This window comes from Salmo salar, chromosome 01, assembly GCF_965601325.2.
Source record: "Salmo salar chromosome 01, fSalSal1, whole genome shotgun sequence".
Lineage (NCBI taxonomy): Eukaryota > Metazoa > Chordata > Actinopteri > Salmoniformes > Salmonidae > Salmo > Salmo salar.
The window spans coordinates 47,893,050-47,920,509 of NC_138291.1; the positions used below are offsets into that span (position 1 = coordinate 47,893,050).

Here is a 27,460-nt window from a genome sequence, read left to right on the forward strand (position 1 = left end):
TACATTATTAGATGTATCACTTAATTGTTTCATCCTCAATGATTGTAAATGCATTATGCCCATGTGTGGCTGTATTGTGTTTTTAAATTGGCAAATAAATCTAATCAAATTAAAATCACAACAAATGTAAGGTATTTATAGAAACAACAAAAACTGCTTGCAGCCTCTGGCTGGCTGTGGTTAGCTGGAAGGTGTCAGGCCGAATTTGAGATTAGAAAAATTCCTTGCTATTGTCTTTCAAATTAGCTCATGGCTAGATGGCTTGCCTTGGCCTTATAGCTGTCCTCTGAGTGGAGGCAAAGTGCTAGAAACGCAAAAGTGGCCTGCCAAGGGAATCTAGCGGTCCTATCTTGGACGGCAAACTCCATTCGCCCGCTGGCGGTAGGAATTTATAGCCTTTGGTGTAAGGAAGGCAGCAAACAGCAAGTGGGAGGACATTTTCTGCTATCTGGGGAGTGAGAGCATGCCGTACTGAGAAAGAGAAGCAGGGGAAAAAAGAGAAAGTGAGGAAGGGATGGTTTTGGGAAGAGATTACATTATTGCCATTTGTTATCATTTCCAAATGAGGCTTGCAACATAGACACACCAAAGCCTTTGTCCCAGTGCCAAAAGCGCATCATGGAGGAATGTTGCTGCTCGAAGAAATCTCAATCAAGAGCCATGCCGGATGGTTAGGCTAGTTAGAACATTCTGTATTTGTGCCAATAAAGCTGCAGACTGGCTTATCTGCTCAAACACAGGACAGATGTCAGATGTGGGGAGAAACAGGGCTTCTCACTGGCACTAGAAAGTAGTAAGCTCAAGCTTGAGAATATGAGTAATACAAATGCCTGGCCTGGTTAATTTGGTATGCTAAGAAATGTATTGCATGCATACTGTGTCTTTCCCATGTGTCTTAAATCCAATCGTTTGAAAAGTGATGCAATGATGATGAATCCAGAATGTAAAGCCTCAGTGGCAGACAGACCACAGCCTATAGTCTGATGGAGAAACACTGTGTCAGGCCATTGACAGTCAGACAGCTGATCATCTCCTCTCCCCTTTCCTCCCCTTTCCTCTCCTCTCCCACACAGTGTGGTCTGTTTGTTGATCTTGCCTGGCAGACTAAAACCAAACCTGTTTTTCCAGGAGGGAGTTAATGGTCTGAATTTGGTCTGGTGTTCTAGTGTCACACTGGTCGCAGGTTAGCATTTTTCGTCATGAATCTGGTTCTGGAGGCAGCTCTGCAGAGGGGTCACTAGCTGGCACAGCCACAAAGTCATAAAATCTGATTTTAAACTTAACCCTAACCTTAACCACAATGCTAACCCCAATGCTTAACCCTAACCTTAGATTAAGACCAAAAAGGACATTTTAGTTTTCATACATTTTAACAGTATAGCTAATTTTAACTTTGCAGCTGGACTATCTACTGTAAGGGGAAATTGCTCAGTTCTGCCTCCAGGAAAAGACTCAGTACAATAAACGCCAACCTGCTGTTTGGTCTATCTGTTCCACATTAAGAAATGGAATGGAGTGGTTAGAATGGGCCCAGTACCATCATTGAATGCCTGAGCATTTGTGTTTTGTTCGGAATAGTTCCTAGTTTATTCCTACTGTTCTCTGCCAGTGGTCGGTCTCAGTGCTCTGTACCATTCTTCTAAAGTACAGTGGTACAGGTTTTTGTAACAAACTAGCACTAGGATATGATAAAGCATCATGTTGTACAACCAATATCAGAGCACAACTTTTTAGTGCCTGCAAGTCTACTGTTCTATCCCAACGTTACATCCCATGCAGTGTTCTACCTGTGTTAAACTCTGCCAGATTCATGTGACTGAGCGTCCAGAGTCCAGCTGCTGACAGTGTGACCACAGAGAGAGTTGGTTTGCTCTGCAGGGGACCGCGACTACAGCACACTGACTACACACTGGCTACACAGCGCCTTTCTCTGCAGAACCTAGTCTTTTACCAGGCCATAGCGGCCCCAGACAAAACTAGCCCTAAATCAACAGTGGCCCTGGGGCTGCTATGGAAAAAGTGACAGACCAGCCGCCCTAAATCTTAATGCCACTCCCTCTGCAGTCAGCTCAGTGCTGTCTCCCTCTGGTTGAGTCCCAAATGGCACTCTATTCCCTATGGAAACTGGTCAAATCTAGTGCAATTTTTACTGCACATAGCTGTAATTCTACTAAGCCCCTACTGCATGTTAGTTAAGACAGAAGAGGCCAGCTCTCTGTTGGAGTCCTGATTTGTTGTTAGAGGAACCAATACTTGAGATCCTAGTCAAATGTGCACTACTTATTTGCTTCGCCATATATTTTTGTTCCTACGCATGACAAGACCATGATAGTTACTCATACTGGAGATACTGGAGTATTCCCAGCAATGAATCACTTACCGGTACCTAACTTATACATGATTAAACTGTACACTCCCTCTCTTTCACTAGTATCTCATCTCAGCTTTGAATACTTAGTGTATTCCCTTGATTTGTATGCAATCTCTGATCTCTAAGCTTATGTGCATACAGTATGCGCATGAATCAATCTCAAACTAACCTCCTCCTTCTCTCACTCTGTAGAAACAGGTGTGCGTATGTGGTGACAAAGACAGTGAGCTGTGTGGTGGAGGATGGAGTGGAGACCTACGTCAAGCCTGACTACCACCCCTGCTCCTGGGGCACGCAATGCTCTCGCATGGTGACGTGAGTATGCTCCTAACACACGGTACTACCACCTGGTGCCGTATACTTACTCTTACACATTTCATTTAAACATGTATACCCAGACACCCACTGCATGAATCAGTCTTTGCCCATCTACTGTATACAGACAGAGGATAAAGTGATGAAAGAATGCCAAGACTGAGGGGAATTGTGTAAGAAGGACCTTTTGGACCTAATTCCCCTAATGTCTGCCAACACACACACTCACACATGCTGCTTATGGAATGAACAGATTGGAAAGACAGACGTGTGGCGACTCGCAAAACTTAACCAATATTTCTGGGAAATCAGGAACTTTTTGACTAATCTGAAGCCCATACTATACAGCCTCCCTCTCTCTCTCTCTCTTCATCTCACTTCTCTCCTGTCTTTCTCTATCCTTCTCTTGAATGATTCTAGGCATGGCAGTGGTAGGCTAAGAGCTGTCATACTGTAATTGACATTTGTGTGATGGACAATGCCGTGGCTGTACAAGCTGAGTCCTGTTGATTGAAGGCCTTCTACTGCCAGAGCCTCTGTCTCTCTCTCTCTGACGCTCTCTCACTGCTGGGAAACAGATGACTGTGTATGAGCCTGAACCATACAGCACATATGCAGGAAAGATAACAATGTATACCTTTTCACGCACAGGGGGATTAATTGTGAAACATTTATTTCCTTCTCAGTTTAAAGGGGGAAAAAAAAAACAGCTTCTTCTGAACGTGGTCCAAGCAAAATGTAGAAATCTAGCTGTGTACGTGTGTGTCGAGCGCATGTGTGCATGTGTGTTTGTTTATCTTTTCTAATTGTTTGACAATGCTTTAGGATCTAATTTTGGAGTTTGGCTTCTACTCTCCATTGCAACATACAGTACATTTGCTACAGCCTGAGGAGTTAATTCAGAAATTTGCAAACAGTGGAGTACTCTCATCCATCAGAGAGGGGAGGTGTCTCCTATGAACGACAGTTATCTGACCAATGAAAACGAAGGGTGGTGGTCAGCTTGAGTTTGAATTAGGTTCATGTAAATATTGGGCAACTTGACTTGGGTATTGCGTTTGCTCATACAGTAATTAAGTATGTTTTGGCAGTTATCACAAATGTGTGCTATCAAATGCAGTGCAATCTGTTTCCCCAATCCTGAAATGTTTGTTACTTTTTCCAGATTACATGATTGGGTAAAAGGAGAATGCTACGCATACCTACCATGCTTAAGTCTTTCACAATAGAGAGTGGCAGGCATTTCTGATGCTGTGTGGAAAGGAGCTGGTGGATTGATTACAAACATGTTAAGGTCTGAATAGTTTCCTTGTAAATGATTTAATCAACGTTGGTATCCGGTGAATACCGGGGTTTAGAGTTACCTCAAAGTGCCTGTCAGGGCAGAAACCAGCGTCTGCTGTTTAAGCTTTGTGTTCATGCCTCCAAGCCCAGGAACGAAATTTAAAAACCCAAATTAAATAGAAAATGTAATTAGGCAGAAAATGCCTGGCCTCTTGCTTTGTGGCCTGTAATGACTGAGTTTGGATTGACACATAAACATTCTCCAAACTGAGGCCTTTGACTGAGAGCAGTTTCAAGAGTTCAGAATTGCACACAGGCCCATTGAAACTCAATGGTAATTTCCCTTACTCAACTTCTAAGGGAAATTACGGATATTGTATAAACAAAATGAGTGAAGTAGTAAAATAAAACAATGTCCAAGGCTCTTCAGTTAATGTTTAATGTTATGTTCTGCCAATGACTAGTTGCGTTATGGGGCAAAAGGCAGATGGAAAATAAGTTGACAATTACCACATGCGACCAATTATGATTGTATAGCATCAGTTACATGAGCATTTAGCAGACACTCCTATCTAGTGTGACCCAAAATACACGCATTCAATTTAGATAGGTGAGACAACCTCATTGCGAACCACTTCATCATTGTTGTCGTTGTTGTCTCTGATTCTCAATAGGTATCGAACATATATGAAGCCGCGGTACAAGGTGGCCTACAAGATGGTGACAGACATGGAGTGGAAATGTTGCCATGGTTACACTGGGGACGAATGTAGCGAGGGGCCGAGCGGAGGGTCTGGGACCCAGATTGGTACAGCCAGACCCCGGCCGAAACCATCCCGACCGGGACAGACTGGAACCGGCACAGGTCACGGAGGACAGAATGGGGGAGACGGTGGGTGGAAGTCTGTTTGTCCTGCTCCTCCTCTATATCTCCCTCTTCTTCTTCTTCCTACTGCTGTCCTCCTCTATGTCCCCATGTCACTCCTCAAATGGTATACATGATGAATCTATAACTATATACAGTAGATTATATACTGTAATATAATGTGTTTGTGTTCCAGGGCGAGGAGACGGTGACAAGATGCGGCAGCTGGAGGACAAGATCCAGAGCCTGACCAAGGACCTCCATGACCTGCAGTCCACCCTGAGGGGCATGAATGAACGCTTCCAGGAGGAAATGCACAAACCGGGTTTCACCGGTGGAGGCACCAAGACCCCGGCGGACTCAGCCCAGCCCGAGATGAAAGAGACCATCCACAGCATCCAGACCAAACTGGACCAGCTGGACAACCGGACCCAGGCCCACGACAAGACCCTGGTCAGCATCAATAACCACCTGCTCAATGGGAATGCTGGAAGTGGGAATGATCTCGGGGGTGGCGCTGGTGGCTCCTCTGGAGGCACCGGTGCGTTTAGTGGCAGGACGCTCAGCACGCTGAAAGAAGAGATCCTGAGAGAGCTGGAGAGGAGGGTGTCGCTGTCCTGCTCCTCCTGCCAGTCTGGGGTGGAGGACCTGCGAATGCAGCAGCAGGAGATCAGGGAGAGGATCCAGGTGCTGGAAAAGCAGCTGAACACAGTGGACGGACGCTACCGCCAGAGCCTGGACGGCCTACACCGGGAGGTCACACGCTCCCAGGGCTGCTGCAACACTGTCACCGACCTCAAGAACAGGGTCACAGATGCAGAGAGAAAGATCAGCTCTGTGTCGGAGAACTACAATGTCATCCAGAACCGCCTGGATAAGGAGTTTGGAAGTGGTGGTGGTAGTCATGGCGGCGGAGGTTTCGGAGGAGGTGGCTTTGGACCCGGTGGTGGTGGCTTTGGACCCAATGCTGGCAGCGGGTTACCCAAGGTTATAGATGACAGGCTGGATAGCCGTCTGAAGGACCTGGAGAGGCGGGTGAACAGAACAGTGCAGCACACAGAAGAGAGCTGCACCTTAACAGAGAACGACTTGAAGGACTACTTCCACCGTGAGCTCGGTGACCTCCGAACCGTGTTCCTGGACCGCTTCGATGCCCAGGGCTACCGCATCGAAGACATAGAGCTGGACGTGGGCATCTTAAAGGACAGAGTGTCGGACCACGACAAGAAGCTGACCCGCCTGGAGAACTCTACGGCACTCCTAGACAAGAGTCTGACTGACTGTGGCTGTGGAGGATTAGGAGGAAGAGCTGGAGGAGTGGTAGAAGGTGGAAGAGGAGATGGAGGAGGAAGAGGAGGAAGTGGAGGAACAGGGGGAACAGGAGGGAGAGGAGATGGACGAGGATGGGGAGGAGCTGGAGGAGGAGTAGGGGGAGGAGGAAAAGGAGATGGAGGAGGAAATAAAGGAACTGGAGAAAGATGGGGAGGAGCAGGGGGAGCAGAGGAAACCGGAACTGGAGGAGGTGGAGATGGAGGAACAGGGGGAACCGGAGATCGATGGGGTGGAGCTGGAGGACACAGAGGAAATGATTACAACGGAGACTCTGTGAAGTCTATCACGTGGAGGGTGGTGGCTAACGAGGACGAGATCCGCCGCTTCGACACACGTATCAAGGACCTGTCCGTCTCAGGCGACTCACTAATGGACAAGGTGGTGGACCTCAGCCACGACATCCGTAAAATCAAAGCCCTGACCGGAGACAACGGCGAGCACTTCAACCGCATTGTCACAGAGATCGAGACACTAGGTCGTTGCGTGGACGACTGCGACATTTGCGGAAGAGTGGAAGACGAGTTGAAGAAGCTGCAGAACCACACGCAGTACACTCTGAACCGCTGGGAGAAGGACATCAACGCCATCCGGACACGGGTGGACTCAGACCAGAGCTCCTGTTCGCAGGTGTGCTCCACCCTGCAGGAGGAGGTGGGAAAACTCCAGGAGGATGTGGAGAAGTGTAGTGGCCAGTGTAAGATCCGTCTTGTGACCCCAACAACAGGAGGCGGCACTGGAGGAGGCCTGGATGACCCCCAGAAGCCCCTGGATGGCCACAGTGTGATTGGAGGAACGTCTAACAACGGCCACCTCAAGTCCCTGCAGGGCGAGCTGTCTGAGGTCATCCTGACCTTCAGCTCCATTAACGACACACTGAGGGGCCTGGAGCACACAGTGCAGAAACACGGCAGCATCATCACCGACCTTGGCAACACAAAGAACAAGATCATCTCGGAGCTGGACAAGATCCAGCAAGACGTGACCGAGCACATTGAGGAGAGTCGCAACCACCTCGACCAGGTGGATCGTGATGTGCGCCGTTTTGAGAACACCCTGGTGGTGGAGATGGGTGACTGCAAGCGCTCTGGTGACGGCCTGGAGAAGAGGCTGTCCAAGATGGAGGGTGTGTGTGGACAGCTGGACGGCATCTCGGTCTCGCTCCAGAAGATCAAGGAGGGCCTGAACAAGCATGTGTCGGGCCTGTGGAACTGTGTGAACGGCCTGAACGCCACGGTCATCTCCCACGGAGGGGTCATAGAGAACATCCAGACCACTCAGCTGGACGGGATCCACGGGAAAATCAAGAACCTCAATTCGTCCATCAGCCACATCCTCAAGGAGTTCCAGAACCTCTCGGAACAGGACCTGACCGGTGAGTGTGTTGTCTTGACACTATATTTCTTCCCTTTCTCCCAGCTGTTTCAAAAGTTATGATCTAGATCAGGGATTAGCAAATACAGTCCTCGGGTGCCTGATTGGTGACACACTTTCCCACCAGCCCTATAGCTAACATACCTGAATTAACTAATTGCAATCTAAACTGAAGACCATGATTATTTGATTATTGGAGTCAGGTGTATTAGCAGGACTGAGGTTGCCTTTCCCTTGATCCAATGTAGGTAACTACAGAAACTAAACAGTGCATGGTTTGGACATATAGAGCATGTCCATTTAGACATGATTTACATTGCCAATGTTTGAGAATTTGTTGAGTTCATACTGATTCAATATAGTGATATGTTAATGAAACCTATCCTCACTCACACATGTTTTGCTTTGTAAGTGTGCAGTTGATTAAAGGTTTGAATGGTACACTGCTTTTGGTAGAACTGTACTAAAACCATAATCTGTCTTAAAAACGCCAGGCTAACCTTGTCCTGTCTATACTAGACCAGTATATGAGACACAGCACAACCAGTGGATATAAGAACACAATGAACAATGGTGTGTATGTAAAGTTTAAGTAACACATTTGCAACAAAGTGTCAACATACAAAACGATGCTAGCTACAATACACACTGAGACCTATCAAACACCAACAAAGAAACAGACCGATGATTACAAAAAACATTAATAATCCAGTCATATAATTAAACAAATGTTTGTAATATGTGAGTCTCACACGTTATTAAATGGTGGCCTGCTATTAGTATGTGTATGTCTGTTAGTGTTATGCAGTCTTTCATAACTCTCCTTGAAGCTTCTCGGGTCGCATGATTTAGATGCACTATTGTAAAGTGGTTGTCCCACTGGATATTATAAGGTGAATGCACCAATTTGTAAGTCGCTCTGGATAAGAGCGTCTGCTAAATGACTTAAATGTAATGTAAATGCATAGGTCTTAGGTCTTAGTGTTCAAATAATTCAATTCTTCTGTGTCTGATGGGAACATAGAAATACACTGCTCAAAAAAATAAAGGGAACACTTAAACAACATCCTAGATCTGAATGAAAGAAATAATCGTATTAAATACTTTTTTCTTTACATAGTTGAATGTGCTGACAACAAAATCACACAAAAATAATCAATGGAAATCCAATTTATCAACCCATGGAGGTCTGGATTTGGAGTCACAGTCAAAATTAAAGTGGAAAACCACACTACAGGCTGATCCAACTTTGATGTAATGTCCTTAAAACAAGTCAAAATGAGGCTCAGTAGTGTGTGTGGCCTCCACGTGCCTGTATGACCTCCCTACAATGCCTGGGCATGCTCCTGATGAGGTGGCGGATGGTCTCCTGAGGGATCTCCTCCCAGACCTGGACTAAAGCATCCGCCAACTCCTGGACAGTCTGTGGTGCAACGTGGCGTTGGTGGATGGAGCGAGACATGATGTCCCAGATGTGCTCAATTGGATTCAGGTCTGGGGAACGGGCGGGCCAGTCCATAGCATCAATGCCTTCCTCTTGCAGGAACTGCTGACACACTCCAGCCACATGAGGTCTAGCATTATCTTGCATTAGGAGGAACCCAGGGCCAACCGCACCAGCATATGGTCTCACAAGGGGTCTGAGGATCTCATCTCGGTACCTAATGGCAGTCAGGCTACCTCTGGTGAGCACATGGAGGGCTGTGCGGCCCCCCAAAGAAATGCCACCCCACACCATGACTGACCCACCGCCAAACCGGTCATGCTGGAGGATGTTGCAGGCAGCAGAACGTTCTCCACGGCGTCTCCAGACTCTGTCACGTCTGTCACGTGCTCAGTGTGAACCTGCTTTCATCTGTGAAGAGCACAGGGCGCCAGTGGCGAATTTGCCAATCTTGGTGTTCTCTGGCAAATGCCAAACATCCTGCACGGTGTTGGGCTGTAAGCACAACCCCCACCTGTGGACGTCGGGCCCTCATACCACCCTCATGGAGTCTGTTTCTGACCATTTCAGCAGACACATGCACATTTGTGGCCTGCTGGAGGTCATTTTGCAGGGCTCTGGCAGTGCTCCTCCTGCTCCTCCTTGCACAAAGGCGGAGGTAGCGGTCCTGCTGCTGGGTTGTTGCCCTCCTATGGCCTCCTCCATGTCTCCTGATGTACTGGCCTGTCTCCTGGTAGCGCCTCCATGCTCTGGACACTACGCTGACAGACACAGCAAACCTTCTTGCCACAGCTCGCATTGATGTGCCATCCTGGATGAGCTGCACTACCTGAGCCACTTGTGTGGGTTGTAGACTCCGTCTCATGCTACCACTAGAGTGAAAGCACCGCCAGCATTCAAAAGTGACCAAAACATCAGCCAGGAAGCATAGGAACTGAGAAGTGGTCTGTGGTCTCCACCTGCAGAACCACTCCTTTATTGGGGGTGTCTTGCTTATTGCCTTTAATTTCCACCTGTTGTCTATTCCATTTGCACAACAGCATGTGACATTTATTGTCAATCAGTGTTGCTTCCTAAATGGACAGTTTGATTTCACAGAAGTGTGATTGACTTGGAGTTACATTGTGTTGTTTAAGTGTTCCCTTTATTTTTTTGAGCAGTATATATTGAGGACTCTAGATGGATATAACTCATTTTAGCATGGACATTGCCAGTAGCCCTATCCACTCACACCCCTTGTAATCCTGTATAAGGGTTGAAAATGGCAGATTTTATCATTGATAATCACCTAAATTTACAGTAGCATTGCTATACATGACGTCAGAGCTCAGGTTCTCCACTTGTTGTTGTCTGAGTGAGGCAAATGCTGTAAATCAAGTTGATGTTTTCTGAAAGATGAGACGTTGAGAATTATTATAAGTACCGCTTTGATGTCATACAAGCAAACCACACACCCATGAGTCCAAATGTGCACTTCATGTTTCTATATTTGAAAAGTCATGTGATTTACAGTGTCAACATTTATGATCGCTATGTTTGATCTACAGTTACAAGGATGACATACGTTATACCCTGGGTTGTCCTGAACACAATGTTTGTCAGATTGTGGAGATAATTAGCCGTGGAACCCGCACTTGAATACACTCATGACTCCATTCTATGCGCACCAAAATTACAATGTTTGTAAGATCCTATTTTATAGAATAAGCGTTCAAATTTTGCCCACTTGACCCAGATTGTGATTTATAATGGAATGTTTTTGGATTGCGTAAACAACAACAATTCTGTGACAGTGGGGAAGCAAACAAAAACTACGAGTATGCTTGCTTCGGTTAATCAATGCAAAGCTAGGAGAGCTCAAAACAGCACCTTATAGACTTCCGGTAATGGCAAAGCTCTAACAAGGGAGTTGGAAGTTAAAACATCTCTTTTATCGCCAAAACAAAAATTGCCAAAGACTCAGACGAGGAATGTAAATGTGCCCTCCTCTGACAGCCCTTCTTGGGCCTCGTCGGATGCTAGCTCGGAAGAAGCACCAGCATGATTCAGAATGGAGATTGACAAAGGTATAACAAAAATCCAAGAGACGCTTTCTGAACACCTCATCAAAATTGATATGCTGGTCGATAAACTCCATGAAGACCAGAAAGTCACAAAGGGACGAGTGACAAAGTTAGAAAAATACAATGCTGACCACCGCGAGGATGTGGAGCCAAAGTACAAGAAATTGGAAGACACCATCTCTAAACTCGAGGAGAAATTTGATTTTCACAAAAATGTCCAAAAGCGCTTGAATTTGAGATTAAGGTTTCCCGGGGGCTGTGGAGGGAAGAGACGCCATCTCCTTTCTACAGGAATGGATTCCCAAAATTCTGGATCTACCCCCTTCCGTGCACACACTGGAAATCGAGAGGGCCCATCGCACGCTACGGAGGTGGCTCCCAGGTTGCACATAGGGCATTTGTCATGACATTTCTATGGTGCCAGGACACTGTCCGCATCCTCTCTGCTGCCCGAGCAAAGGGAGAGCTCAAGTACGGAGATGCCAGAATCATGATCTTTCCGAATCATTCTCCCATACTACAGCAGAGGAGGGCTTTCTCCCCACAGATGAGGCTTCTGCGGCAGGCTGGCTTGGCTTGCGGCCTGTACTACCCGGCGACTTTGTGGATCGAAACCACTCTGTGAAGACGGCTGAAATACACATAAGGAAAGAACTCCCTGACTTGTTCACTCCTACTACATCATGAGGAACTGTCTTTTGAACTTGGATATAGTCGATAGTGACCTGTTAGAACATGAGGATACAGCGAAATGACTCATAGGATCGACTGGCTGGCACGTCTGGCTGGCTAGATGGCTAGCTTGATAATGACTGGCGAGGTAACATTGGATCATAGCTAATGTTGGTTGTGCTATTTAGCCAGGTAGTTACATTTCTTCTGTATACTTTTATTTTACGCACAAAGGTCCCGTCGGGTTTAGTTAAACAGTTATGTGGCTTTAGACTGGTTTCAAGCCTAACTACAGTTGAAGTCGGAAGTTTACATACACCTTAGCCAAATACATTTAAACTCTGTTTTTCACAATTCCTGACATTTAATCCTGGTTAAAATTCCCTGTTTTAGGTCAGTTAGGATCACCACTTTTTTTTAAGAATGTGTCAGAATAACAGTAGAGAGAATGATTTATTTCCGCTTGTATTTCTTTCATCACATTCCCAGTGGGTCAGAAGTTTACAAACCCTCAATTAGTATTTGGTAGCATTGCCTTTAAATTGTTTAACTTGGGTCAAACGTTTCAGGTAGCCTTTCACAAGCTTCCCACAATAAGTTGGGGGAATTTTGGCCCATTCTTCCTGACAGAGCTGGTGTAACTGAGTCAGGATTGTAGGCCTCCTTGCTCACACATACTTTTTCAGTTCATCCCACAAATGTTCTATAGGATTGAGGTCAGGGCTTTGTGATGGCCATTCTAATACCTTGACTTTGTTGTCCTTATGCCATTTTGCCACAACTTTGAAAGTATGCTTGGGGTCATTGTCCATTTGGAAGACCCATTTGCGACCAAGCTTTAACTTCCTGACTAATGTCTTCAGATGTTGCTTCAATATATCCACATAATTGTCCTACCTCATGATGCCATCTATTTTGTGAAGTGCACCAGTCCCTCCTGCAGCAAAGCACCCCCACAACATGATGCTGCCACCCCAGTGCTTCATGGTTGCGATGGTGTTCTTCAGCTTGCAAGCCTCCCCCTTTTTCCTCCAAACATAACAATGGTCATTATGGCCAAACAATTATATTTTTGTTTCATCAGACCAGAGGACATTTCTCCAAAAAATACAGTCTGAGTCCCCATGTGCAGTTGCAAACCGTAGTCTGTCTTTTTTATGGCGGTTTTGGAGCAGTGGCTTCTTTCTTGCTGAGCGGCATTTTAGGTTATGTCCATATAGGACTCGTTTTACTGTGGATATAGATACTTTTGTACCTGTTTCCTCCAGCATCTTCACAAGGTCCTTTGCTGTTGTTCTGGGATTGATTTGCACTTTTCGCACCAAAGTACGTTCATCTCTAGGAGACAGAACGCGTCTCCTTCCTGAGCGGTATGACGGCTGCGTGGTCCAATGGTGTTTATGCTTGCGTAGTATTGTTTGTACAGATGAACGTGGTACCTTCAGATGTTTGGAAATTGCCCCAAGGATAAGCCAGACTTGTGGAGGTCTACAATTTTTTTCTGAGGTCTTGGCTGATTTATTTTGATTTCCCATGATGTCAAGCAAAGAGGCACTGAGTTTGAAGGTAGGCCTTGAAATACATCCACAGGTACACCTCCAATTGATTCAAATTATGTCAATTAGCCTATCAGAAGCTTCTAAAGCCATGACATAATTTTCTGGAATTTTTCAAGCTGTTTAAAGGCACAGTCAACTAAGTGTATGTAAACTTCTGACCCACTGGAATTGTGATACAGTGAATTATAAGTGAAATAATCTGTCTGTAAACAATTGTTGGAAGAATTACTTGTGTCATGCACAAAGTAGATGTCCTAACCGACTTGCCAAAACTATAGTTTGTTAACAAGAAGTTTACCCCGAATCCAACAATATTGACCAAGAACCTGTAGTGGAGGCTTCCTTAGATGCAGAAAAAGCTTTTGACTGCATAAAATGGAACTACCTGTTTAAAGTTTTACAGAGGATGAATATTGGACCTAAGTATGTAGGTCTCATTAGATTCCGCTGTGTGTAGCCACTTGGAGACACCAGTTAGACCTTTCATTCAAACCCTTGTAATATTTATTTTCTTATCTTGCACCTACTCCAAAATGTCAATTAATATTCTTATTATGTTACTGAATGTATCCAGATTATTTTCAGATTTTGTTGTGGACAAATGCTGTGAAAAGTATGCTAAATGTAAAATGCACATACAAACAACAGTGTCATGTTTGGATTCAATCTCATTTCCCCATAATCTCCAAAGTGTTCTCTTTAAATTGCTACCTTGGTCATTTATATGTTTTTTATAATTATTCTGTTGGAAACATTTCAATTTGGCCCTATCCATATAGGTGTACGGGGTTAAGGGCTTCCACCATTTGAAGTAATAAACTGGTTGGGGATTCCTATTGATTGGGAGCGATCAGCCAGTGATCAGAGCATTGTATTCTTCTTCAAATTGTGTTGCCTATGGTTTGTAAATGGCTTTAAGCAACAACACAAAAATATCACTGCCATTTAGCAGTCACAATAAATGAATGACACACAATATTTGGTTCAGGATCCAGCACTGCATGTGGCAGTAAATCACAAATATAAACGTCATGCTTTTTATCAAACACAAAAGAAGAAGACACTTGACTATTTTAAAATGGGACCAGTGTGAATTTTGGCTTCCTCACATTTTTGTCATTTAATATTTTGTTAATAACTAAAGCTATCAGTGGACTTAAACTCTAGTCTAGTTTTAATCACAGCCTTTTTAGTCACATAATAGTCAGTGCATTTTTTTCTGTAAAATAATGACTATTTAGGCTACCTCTAACTTCTAACAAGTATTTTTCATCATAGTTATTGTTGACAAAATGAACACTGAATGGCACAGACACAAAGATGAGTCCTCTGTTTATGTGGGTGGAATTCAATTCTATATTTCAATGAGAAAACTCCTCCACTGTATTGTTAACACAGTCTGGAATTTGTTCTATGTCCTGTGTCCAATAACAGGCCGTCTTTGGGTCAACACTGACTATTTCAGTTAAATATATGTAAATTAAGAAAGTTACATGTATTAATATTGTTGTCATTGCCTTCCACCACCCCAGGCCTGCCTGGTCCTCCAGGTCCCTCTGGGGAAAGAGGGTTCCCAGGGTTTCCCGGTCCCAAGGGGTCTCAAGGTAGGGACGGACCTGTGGGCAGGCAGGGAGAGAACGGGCCCAGAGGACCACCAGGTAACAGGAACCATATAAACCCTTTATAATCCGTGACAATGCCTCAGGAAGTGTTGTTTTGCTATATGTTGATGTTTGACATCAAATCACAATTTATTTTCAGTGCATTTAACAAAGTCAAAACACACTTTACAGAATGAAAAAATAAAATAATAATAATAATAATAAAGAATACTTAAAAACAAACATGGTTGAATGGTTTGAATTGGTCCAACTACTGAACTCGTCTCTTCCTATCTTCTTCATTCCAGGTCTCAAAGGTGAACAAGGTATGTTCATGATTGTTTTATCATTGCATTTGAGTCCTGCTGTTGCAATGTGCTAATGCCTTCAACAGTGATGTGTGTTTCACACCATTACATCAAAATAAAATAAAATGTTATTTTTCACATGCGCCAAATACAACCGGTATTTTACAGTGAAATGTTAATGCAGAATAGGCGTTGTCGTGCCCTCTTCATGACTGTGTACCAACACAGTGTTTGGTGTTTGGACACTAAGGAACTTGAAGCTCTCAACCTGCTCCACTACAGCCCCGTCGATGAGAATGGGGGCGTGCTCAGTCCTCCTTTTCCTGTTGTCCACAATCATCTCTTTTGTCACGTTGAGTGAGGGAGAGATTGTTGTCCTGGCACCACACTGCCAGGTCTTTGACCTCCTCCCTATAGGTTGTCTCATGACGGTGATCAGGCATACCACTTTTGTGTCGTCGGCAAACTTAATGATGGTGTTGGAGTCGAGTACAGGAGAGTACTGAGCACGCACCACTGAGGGGCCCCCGTGTTGAGGATCAGCATGGCAGATGTGTTGTTACCTACCCTTACCACCTGGAGGTGGCCAATCAGGAAGTCCAGGATCCAGTTGCAGAGGGAGGGGTTTAGTCTCAGGGTCCTTAGCTAAGTGATGAGTTTTGAGTGCACTATGTTGTTGAACGCTGAGCTGTAGTCAATGAATAGCGTTGGGAAAGGGCAGTGTGGAGTGCAATAGAGATTTCATAATCTGTGAATCTGTTGGGGTGGTATGCAAATTGTGTCTAGGGTTTCTGGGATAATGGTGTTGATGTGAGCCATGACCAGCCTGTCAAAGCACTTCATGGCTACAGACATGAGTGCAATGGGTCGGTAGTCGTTTAGGCAGGTAACCTCGGTGTTCTTGGGCACAGGACTATGGTGGTCTGCTTGAAACATGTTGGTTTTACAGACTCGGTCAGGGACAGGTTGAAAATGTCAGTGAAGACACTTGCCAGTTGGTCAGTGCATGCTTAGAGTACACGTCCTGGTAATCCATCTGGCCCTGCGGCCTTGTGAATGTTTACCTGTTCAAAGGTCTTACTCACATCAGCTACGGCGAGCGTGATCACACAGTCGTCCGTAACAGCTGATGCTCTCATGCATGCTTCAGTGTTGCTTGCTTCAAAGCGAGCATAGAAGTTATTTAGCTCGTCTGGTAGGCTTGTGTCACTGGGCAGCTCGCGGCTGTGCTTCCCTTTGTTGTCCGTAATAGTTTGCAAGCCCTGCCACATCCGACAAGCGTCGTTGATGCTTTGCCTGTTTGATGGTTCGTCGGAGGGCATAGCCGGATTTCTTATAAGCATCCGGGTTAGAGTCCTTCTCCCTGAAAGCGGCAGCTCTACCCTTTTGCTCAGTACGAATGATACCTGTAATCCATGACTTCTGGTTGGGGTATGTTTGTTTGGTCACTGTGGGGACGATGTCATCGATGCACTTATTGATGAAGCCAGTGACTGATGTGGTGTACTCCTCAATGCCATCGGAAGAATCCTGAAACATATTCCAGTCTGTGCTAGCAAAACAGTCCTGTAGCTTAGCATCTGCGTCATTTGACCTCTTCCTTATTGAGCGAGTACTCATCTCTGTGTGTTGTCTAAAGGTGGTCTAGAGTTTTTTTCTCTCTCGTTCCACATGTAACATGCTGGTAGAAATTAGGTAAAGCGTTAAAGTCCCCGGCCACTAGGAGTGCCATCTCTGGATGAACATTTTATTCTTTGCTTATGGCTTTATACAGCTCGTTGAGTGCCGTCTTAGTGCCAGCATCGGTTTGTGGTGGTAAATAGACAGCTACGAAAAATATAGATGAAAACTCTCTTGGTAAATAGCGTGGTGTACAGGTTATCATGAGATACTCTACCTCAGGTGAGCAAAACCTCGAGACTTCCTTAATATTAGATTTGTGCACCAGCTGTTATTTACAAATAGACACAGACCCTTGTCTTACCAGAGGCAGCTGTTCAATCTTGCCAATGGACCGAACTCCCAGCCAGCTGTATGTTATCCATGTCGTTGTTCAGCCACGACTCAGTGAAACATAAGACAGGTTTTAATGTCCCGTTGGTAGGATAGTCTTGATCATAGCTCATCCATTTTGTTATCCAATGATTGCACATTGGCTAATAGGACTGATGGTAGAGGGGGATTACTCACACACTGTCGGATCCTACCAAGGCCCCCCGACCTACATCCCCAATATCTCCTTCTCTTCTTCATGCGAACGATGGGGATCATGCCTTGTCGGGTGTCTGAAGTAAATCCTTTGTGTCCGACTCGTTAAACAAAAAATCTTCGTCCAGTACGAGGTGAGTAATTGCTGTCCTGATATCCAGAAGCTCTTTTTGGTCATAAGAGACGGTGGCAGAAACATTATGTACAAAATAAGTTACAAATCATGCAAAAAAACACACACAATAGCACAATTGGTTAGGAGCCCCTAAAACGGCAGCCATCTACTTCGGCGCCATTCTACATACAGTACATAACATGAGTGTTGATGAGGGTCAATAACAGTCAGGGTGAATGGGGTTTTGTGTGAATGTGTGTGAGAGTCACTGTAGAGGTCAGCATTGGGCCAATGAGAACATGAATCCTTTGAGGCATCCAGGAAATGTGCACATAGTGCTTCCTGGGTAAGCTTGAGGGGTAAACATGGGTAAACATGAGTTGATTATGAGATAAATTATGCGGCTATTAGCTTAGTGTGTGTGTGTGTATGTGTGTGTTGTCCTTGTGAACCTCAAGTTTTTGACCCCTATTTGTTTTACATAACCGCTCTGTAGCATTCCCATCTCAAAGGCAGTATAGCTGCGTCTGATCTACAGTAGATTAGCCTATTACAGGAAAACATTCCAAGGGGCGAAACGGTCTTTAATAAACATCTTTCTCGCTATGTTCCCTACACTTTATTTACCTTGCCATTTTGTCTGTAATGAACCGTGAAAATAGATTTCCTCATGTCAGAACAATGAAATATCATATATGGTGAAGATAATAATCATGTTCTCCCTCTAACCCTGCTGGGTTATTTTCTGAGACATTGATGTGATTTTGCCCGCAGGTATGCCAGGTGCCGATGCCAACGTGCCCAAGCTCTCCTTCTCTGCAGCTCTCACCTACCCCGTGCTCAACGCTGGCACCATCGTCTTCGACAAGATCTTTGTCAATGAGGGAGAGTTCTATGACCCGCGGACAGGTACTGAATTTGTATTTGTATTTATTTTGGATCCCCATTAGCTGCTGCCAAGGCTACTCTTCCTGGGGTCCGGCAAAATGAAGGCAGTTATACAATTTTAAAAACTTTACATAACATTCATTACAGAATACACAACACGCTAAGTGTGTGCCCTCAGGCCCATACTCCACTACCACATATCTATAACGCAAAATCCATGTCTACGTGTGTGTATAGTGTGTATGTTATCATGTGTTTGTATGCTTGTGTCTGTGCCTATGTTTGTGTTACTTCACAGTCCCCGCTGTTCCTTAAGTTGTATGTTTACTTGCTTTTTAATAGAAAGTCATTGTTTTTTGGGTTGAAGAAGTATACACAAACATGATCAGTGCATACTACTGATGCCAAGTATACTGTGAGTTCAATCTGCATGTGAAGCAGTGGAAGTTCCTCAGAGGAGGAAGGTTAAACATTATGAAATACCCTTGTTTGAACCAAGTATTGAGTTTATTTGTTATAATTAATTGGTTATATATTTAAAAGACGATTGAATTGCTCCTAAACTGTAATGTTGTTAATGCATTATGCTTTTTGAAGAAATATTTATTTAATGTATAAGTGAATAGTCTGGTTTACTTTTAAGTTTTAAGTTTTGACCAATAAGGTCACTTGTTAAGTTGTGGCCAATGGGAGTTGACCTGGTTAACGGGAGGCCTGGGAAAAAAAGAGAAGAAAAAAAGACATTGATGAATGGATGGACGTTTTACCTTAGGACAGTTGATGAAGAAAAATTATGAAAGAAGACGACAGAACTAGAACAAAACCCATACCTACTAAGACATGAAGGGAAATACATGTTTTATTTTATAAAAGAGTTGTTATAATTTTGTTAAAACTTAGTAAAGACTGAAGCTACCGTCTCGTCGTGGAGGTATTTGCCAGCCTTGAGGTTAGCCTAGCATCGTGTGACACCGGGAGATAATTGCTTGGGAAGCTTAACGAGTTTGTGTTCCCATGGTATATCGGTTACGGCTAAGGAGTACTGTCTACATGGGTAGCTGTGCTTGCCTTGGACTTTGTGAGGAAACCTGCATGGAACTGCCATACTTCGCTGAGGGAATATCTACCAAGCAGTGAGTAACCACAACGTGAGGTGCTTCTGGATATTTTTGGGTGTCATCATTTTTTTTTTTTGCTCCAACGCGCGCCAACGGTTTATTTAAGCAAACTTGAAATAATTTGGACACGGGTTGTGCACGACTCATTGGGGTTTATTATTTTTTATTTATTTTGATGTTGTGTCTGAAAATGTATTTGTGTTTGAAAATGTTTTAATACACATATGGAACGTTATGTATATTGCCTTGGTGGAGTCATTGATTGTTTCAATTTAATTTAATGCATGGGATGGTTTATCCTGATTCAATAACAGAAACCTATAATCATTTCATCTGAACTTAACTTAATACCCTATTGTCATAACCCTAGATAGTTTACAATAGGAATTCTTATTGGAGATGTCCTTCTCACCTAACATCCCATGCTGCTGAGATACTCTGCATAAGTTAATATTGTGAGAGTCATATTCGAGCCTGGTGAGAGGGTTACTATTAAAATAGTGAAACATTAAAAAAGTTATTATTTTTAGATAAAACTATACTAAATATATTCACGTCACCAAATATCTGATTTAAACATACTGTTTTGCAATGGTCTACAGTAGCCTAAACAGCACCCTCTAGGCTAGCAACATGGTGTAGACGGAGGACAGCTATTTTCTGTCCTCCTCTGGGAACATTGACTTCAGTACAAAACCTAGGAGGCTCATGGTTCTCACCCAATTCCATAGACTTACACAGTAATTATGACAACTTCCAGAGGACGTCCTCCAACCTATCAGAGCTCTTTCAGAGATCTGACATGTTGTCCATCCAATTAAAGGATCAAATAATTAATCTAGTACTGAAAGCATAAGCTATAGCTAGCTAGCACTGCAGTGTTGTGAGTAGTTGACTCAAAGAGAGAGAAAGAGAATAGTTGAAGAGTTTTGAACAAATTATTTCTTCAAAAGTTAAGGAAAAGCAGCAGAGAGAGCGAGATCGTTGTATTTTTTTTCTTCCTCTTGGCTTACCTTTCACTTACTTAGCTAATGCAGCTAATTTAGTCTACTCAACAAACTGACTCAAACAGAGAGGAATGCTATGTATATTAGCTAGCTAGCTAAGGCTATCCAATACTGCAACTCTTCAAAGTCAAAGCCAGCTTTCGGTTTCCTAAATTTATTGCCACCTGGGATCGCCGGTGTAACTGCTAAACTTCTTGCTGTACACTGTACTGCATGAATGTACACATGGATTGGATTGTGCATTTACTAACGTGTTAGTTCTATGATGTTAGCTTATATGGTGACAACGATGCTAGAGGCTCTGTAGCGGTTATGGTATGATGGTTTAGATTGGAGAGGTTTTTGCACCTGTTCACAGACAGTTGTTGTGTTGCGCACTGAGGTCAACAAGCAAAATTAAAAGGTGAGAGGAGGAGAGCGGGTAGATGCGAGAAGGAATTATACAACAAGCAAAGTGATTATGCTGTATGAAAGTGAACTGTGTGTACGGGTGATCAGGGGTGTATTCATTCCACCGATTCTGTTGCAAAAAGTCTTAAATGGAAGCAAACGGAACGAAATGGGGAGGGACCTACCTGAATTTGTCCAGTAGAAACTCTCGTATTAGTTGCAAAACGGGAACGTTTGGACTAATGATTATACCCCAGATCAGCTGGATGCCGGCACGTGTGCAAGGTGATATTGAATGTGTCACTGTCTTTCACCTTGATTATTTCAATTTGTCTCTCGACCTGTGCACCTACTTTATATACGTTCATTTGTAGGATAGGTTGTAGTAACCTCATTATGGATATAGGGCAAATTCGAGTATCATGTAGTAGCCTAAACCTATCAAAGTTACATTGAGCTGGGTGAACGACAGTCTTCAAATATGCTGCAATAGAAATAAGAACAATTGTCCTCCCTAATCTTAAACTGAACTGACCGTAAACATTAACCTCCTACTCACAATGTACAGTAAGTAGCTAGTTAGTTACATCATTGTTTTAGTTCATGTAGAATGAGCTAACTTTCAAACCAAGTCATAACCCAGAAACGGCAACTGTTATTGCCTTCAACATCAGTGGAGTATGCTAAGCTAACTCTAACCTTTCCGTTTCTGTGTTCCCCAGGCATCTTCACAGCGCCCATTGATGGACGCTACTTCTTCAGCGCCATCCTGACGGGCTACAAGAACGAGAAGATCGAGGCGGTGCTGTCCAAGTCCAACTACGGTATGGCCCGGGTAGACTCCGGGGGATACCAGCCAGAGGGCCTGGAGAACAAGCCAGTGGCTGAGGCCAAGATCAACCCCGGCTCCCTGGCCGTGTTCAACATCATCCTTCCCCTCCAGGTTGGAGACACAGTCTGCATTGACCTCGTCATGGGCAAGCTGGCCCACTCCGTAGAGCCTCTCACCATTTTCAATGGAATGCTGCTGTACGAACAGATGTGAGCCAATGGGACAGCATTCCCTAGGCTCTCAAGCTGGAACACGAGAGAGGGAGAGGAAGGGAGGGAGGGAAGAGGAAAGTGAGAAAGAATAGAGGGGTTGGGGTTTGTCCCCTCTGGAGCCATTTAGTCTCACAGTTTTATTTGACAACTGCTTTTGAAAGCAAAATGATCGATCCAGGGAATGAGGTTAGAATGACTTTATATCGACTCGTGAAACATGGGAATGAACAAGAACTAGGAGACGACGACAATGACAGAAAAGTGTTGTGTTTTTTCCTCCGCGTGTCATTCCTGGCCCTCTGATGTTGTGAGACCTGATGAACTGCTTGAAAAAAACATAGGATATACTGTAGACTGCGCAGCAGCAGACTGAGAGATGTTTAGCTTGCCCAGCATTTGGAGTGTTTTCACAACGAATTTGTACTACTGCAGGATCTTTATATAGTTATTGGAGTCTCCGTCTCCTTATTACTCACTCCAGGCATGGGGCTCGGAGTACAGTAGTCCTTCATGCACCAATACCGACCATAAGGTCTCCTTGACATCCCACATACCCCTTTGCTGCAAAGTGTTTCCCTGCCATGGAGCCAGACCCACAGTCAAGGTCTGAGGTTAACCTTAAGTAGTTAACCTTAAGAACCAGGAATGAGAAATTAATTTCTTGATTTTCTCTAGCTGTTTTCTATTGAGATGAATTCACACATTTTGTGAATGTTTTTATATTACCGTGCACTTTTCTATCTCCTTGTATGTGTGTTCTGGTCTTTATACCCTGTAATGCATTTGGCCCAGTGAATCCAAAGTTTGCCTGTGTGGATATTATTTTAAAGCTTCAGTACCTTATACTGACGGGTTCCAAAGCGTTTTCTGTGCCGTCCGTCACTTACCTTCCAAAATGTCTGTGATACTCCAGATGAATGAAAGAATGTTCCTAGCTCAAAGCCCAGCCTTAAGCCACAACCAAGTAGGAATTTACCTCAACCAGAGGGAAACGCTGCCTTACACCACAGTACAGTAGGACCAAATGGGCTATAGCCCCTTTATTACATCAGTAGGGTTGCAAAAATCTGCAACATTTCCCCAAATTCCCTGGTTTTCCAGAAATCCTGGTTGGAGGATACCAGATGTCCTTCTTGTTCCCTCCTGATTCCAGGAATCAGGAAGTTTTTTTCAACAAATGACAACACATTTCACTTCAACCTTACACATACCAGATGCGATGTAGCAGGCAACGATATCAGAACAGCATCAGGACATTATTAACCAGTGCATTAGGTTGGTAGGCTATTGGAGCATATGTTTATGTGTTCTTTACTTGGAAATTCAGCTTACAGATGATCAAATCAGACCTGGATTCAAATAAAATAAAAAATCTGTGTATTTGAGTATTTTCTAATAATGTGGCCTGAATACTACTTCTATTGGAAGTATTTGAAGGTATTTTCAAATAATTTCCAAAAAATAGCCTACTATTTGAAAGAACTTTCAAATACTATTTTCAAATACCTGGGTTAAATGCATCGGAGTATATTTGAGTCACTGACTGTGTCCGAATATACATACCTGCGTCCTAAATTGTAGGCCATTTGAGTATGCGGAAAAATGTTGTTTAATATTATGCGACATTTCGAAAATCAAGTATTGTTTAAATGCCAGGATGTTATACTCATTTTGGCTCTTCATCTAGTAGAATTTGTTGCACACTTTTCCACAATGCATTGGAAGAGATGGGTTGCGAGTGATAGGCCCTCATTCTCTGCAAGTAGCCAAACAACAAAACTAGACTACTTATAGCGAAGCTTCTGCGGTGGTGTTCAAATTATATTTTTTTGTAGATTTCTGTTTTCGTATTGGAAAGGGTTTCTTATTCTCTTGGCCTTCGTCAGAGCTTTTAAAGTAAATACTAAACCATCTTTTGATTTCTGAATGTGTGGGCACCGGGGACTCGGGATGTGGCTGCGTTATTGATGTCATGTTAATCTGGCCTTTTGATTTCAACATATGGATTGTTTTAGTTTTGTAGACTAGGTTGCCGATTTAATTTAATTTATGGGTCAAGCCTTTGCAGTCATTCTTATCTCGTTCCCAATGATCAGTGTTTTAGTGTATTATGTTGCTGTCCAGCGGTTCAGAATTTGCGATGCACCTGACTGTCCACATTTTTCTGTGCAATAGTCTTTTTTAATTTGAACATCTAAAGAGTTTTGGTGTGTGTACTAGGCTATTTGATTTAATTTATATATGTTACAGCACTTTGGTTTCACTACTAAATATGTTGAAATGGAACCAAATGATCTGTTTCTATCTTCAGTCTTTTTTAAATAGGATAGATGGGCGATATGGGCTATGATATATGTTGAATGTGATAGTCTGCCTATAACCAGCCTGAGTAGGCCTATAACTCCATTCCTACTTTATTCAGAGTTTAGAGAAATGAATAAAATTTGAAATAAGCTATTATTAGGCTTGTAATGCGATACGTCTATTGAAAAAAATCCACCCTCATTTGGCCGAGCCCCACCTTCTCAGCCAGTCAGGAGCCGCTACTGCGTTGCGGCCGTGGCATACTTTTTACTAAACGGTATGTGCTAAATAGTATGCAGTCTAAGTATGTAGTACGGTAGTATGGGTATTCAGACACAGCCAGTGTATTTGAGAATTTTCAAATACATGCCAATACTTTCCAAGTGTATTTCCAAATACCTTCCAATATTCAACTTCTTGTCTTTTCAAATAAAACATATCTGAATACTTACTTCGAAATGTATGTGAAAGTAATTGAGACATTTGAAATAGTATTTGAACCCAGAACTGGATCAAATGGATACCAACATGTTTCGCAGAGATGTACACCATTACAATCAAATACATGGCGTTTTATAAAACAAATATCACTATTGGAAATAGTGGAATATTATCACTATTGGAAATATTTAGTTGAGAAGCTGCAATATTGCTCCCCTTTGAGTATTTATCCACTTCAATCAATCAATCAAATGTATTTATAAAGCCCTTTTTACATCAGCCGATGTCACAAAGTGCTTGCTCCTATCTGACCTCCGTGCCTGTTCTTGCTAAAGGAATCTGTTTACTCAATCTATGAAGTAAGTCATCAACAACTGGTTATTCCACATGCCAAAGCAAGCAATGCTAGGTATTTAAGGTCTTCTTACAACTCCTCCCTACAGTCCAACCTGTTACCTTGAATGTGTGATTTGGCGACACGCGGTTCAAATTAAGATATTACATTTTACACAGCCCTGCCCTCTCCATAGGAGTTTTGGATTCACTCGCTGCTCAGAGGGTTATGACTCTAATCTAGCGGGAAAGGAGTGAGAAAGGTGATGATGTCATATTTTGTGATGTCATCTGTCTAGTTTGAGCAGACCTCTCGGTTCTTTGCTCTTGTGTGATTGCTTAAATTAATATTTCTTAATAGGCAACGATCCAAATGCTGTGATTTATTAAATACAGTATATCGTACGGAATCAAGTATTTCCATATCTGGAAGATTTTTTGATTTGACTAATTCGGCCATTTGGAACTTAAGTCAAATGGTTTGATACATTTTTATTCCTGCACATTAATAAACATGGCATTTTGCGTCTCTCTCGGGCCTCTCTCAGCTGTAAAGGCTGAGAAAGAAAAAGTGTAGAGCCTCGCCATTTTCCAGTCTGCAAGCCAAAAAGAGAGAGTCATTGGAGATCTCCCTATGAATTAATGGAAAGAATAACATCTCACAGCTGTCCATCAACAGACACAGATGTCTAATTTATGATGAACAAAATACCCTTTTGCCTTTCGTTTCTCCTGCGTCGAGCTGGGATGGGACTTCGTCAAGTTCTGAATATCTAGACAAAAAGATGGAAGGAAGAACACCTACTGCCTTTCCTCTCACCGACTCCAGGGAATGCAACTTTATCCATGTTTCCCCCCCTTTTTCTTTCTTCTTCTTCATTAGATTTCCGCTGTTTCTTTATCTGTGTAATGAGCTCAGGTTTTGACCTCAAACCTGCCGTTCCGATGCCGGATTGTCTCCTCCGGTTGGACTGAGAGAACCTGGAAGGGCCTGAGCTGCTGGTCTATATCTGTAAATGAGAATGTGTTCTCAGTCAACTTACCTGGTAAAATAACGGTAAAATAAAAATAAATAAAAAATATCAGGAATCAAGGTAAGACCCAGATGCAGACTGTCGAAGTAACACTGTTTATTGTAGCAACAGGGGCAGGCAAATACAGGTCAGGGCAGGCAGGGGTTGAAAATCCAGGGTAAGGCAAAGGTACAGGACGGCAGGTGGACTCAGGGACAGGCAGGGTTCAGTGATCCAAAGGTGGAGCAAAGGTACAGGATGGCAGGCGGGCTCAGGGTCAGGCAGAGAGGTCAGGCGGGCGGGTACAGGGTCAGGACCGGCAAAGGTCAAAACCGGGAGTACTAGCAAAGAGAGGCTGGGAAACGATAGGAGCTGACAGGAAAAACGCTGGTAAGCTTGAACGAACAAGACGAATGGGCAACAAAGGGGAAAAATTGGGAAGATGGGTGACACCTGGAGGGCGACACCTGGAGACGAGCACAAGGACAGATGAAACAGATCAGGTCGTGACAGTCTGGAAAAGACCCGAGTGGTTTTTCTATTTGACAAGTGAAATAGTTCATGAAAACACAGGATCTGGTGGCAGACGGCAGTGTGATACTCTTGTAAGTGATGCCCTTTGTGATTAATCCCTTTAGTTCTCCTAGCAAGCTTTATCCGTAAGGGATACTGACTGACTGGCTGCAAGAGGGACATCAAAGAACACCTTTTCACATAGTTAATTTCCTACTAGCTCAGTAGTAAGGCAAAGTGAACATATAGGCCTGAAAGCAACACAAGATCCAAAAGCAATTATTTTCATCACGGATCACCTTTACTCATACTGTAGGTTCCAAAATAACATTTTAAGGGGCACAGGGAAAAGGTTGTGTGACCTTATTAACAATGTTACTGGATGTATCATCAACACATCTGTTGAAGTCACGGAAGCACATCAGTAAACTAGGTGAAGAGGTGGGTGTACAGCAGCTGAAGGAAATCATATACACACAACAGTCAGTCAAATATACTGTACATGCTTGAGATAAGGCTATGACTCCAGGGGTTTATTTCCATAGCATACTGGGTCATTTTCTCAGGACATGTTATCTATATCCAATACACAGTCAATAGATACTATATGAAGGAGAATGTGTGGACTGAGAGGCAGCATTCGTCTCAATAAGTCCAACTATATTTTCAAGATGTAATCAAGTCAGATATTTGGGCTTAAATTCATTCCAAACATTCCCTTCATCATATAGCTGGACTATACACAGATAATACAAGTGTAATACCAGTGATAACAAAGGAGAAAATATCCTTAGGCTATGGCCACATTCAGACGCATGAACACAGACATCATTGTCTGTTTTTGTTCCTTCAAAAGCACAACTCAAGTCAACTACTTTCAGATGGGTTTGTCCGTCAAAAG

General features: G+C 43.5%; 1 protein-coding gene across 1 annotated transcript in view; it reads left to right on the top strand.

Annotated features, from left to right (window-relative positions):
- LOC106603011 (EMILIN-1-A) overlaps positions 1-24,710 on the top strand; it is a 66,323-nt gene extending 41,613 nt beyond the window's left edge. Inside the window, exons 2-8 of the mRNA XM_014196114.3 lie at positions 2,564-2,686; positions 4,645-4,862; positions 5,032-7,539; positions 14,809-14,934; positions 15,186-15,203; positions 18,283-18,417; positions 21,634-24,710. Coding sequence (XP_014051589.2) covers positions 2,564-2,686; positions 4,645-4,862; positions 5,032-7,539; positions 14,809-14,934; positions 15,186-15,203; positions 18,283-18,417; positions 21,634-21,956 — 3,451 coding nt within the window. The 3' untranslated portion in view covers positions 21,957-24,710. The remainder of the gene's footprint in view (positions 1-2,563; positions 2,687-4,644; positions 4,863-5,031; positions 7,540-14,808; positions 14,935-15,185; positions 15,204-18,282; positions 18,418-21,633) is intronic.
- Positions 24,711-27,460: the final 2,750 nt, after the last annotated feature.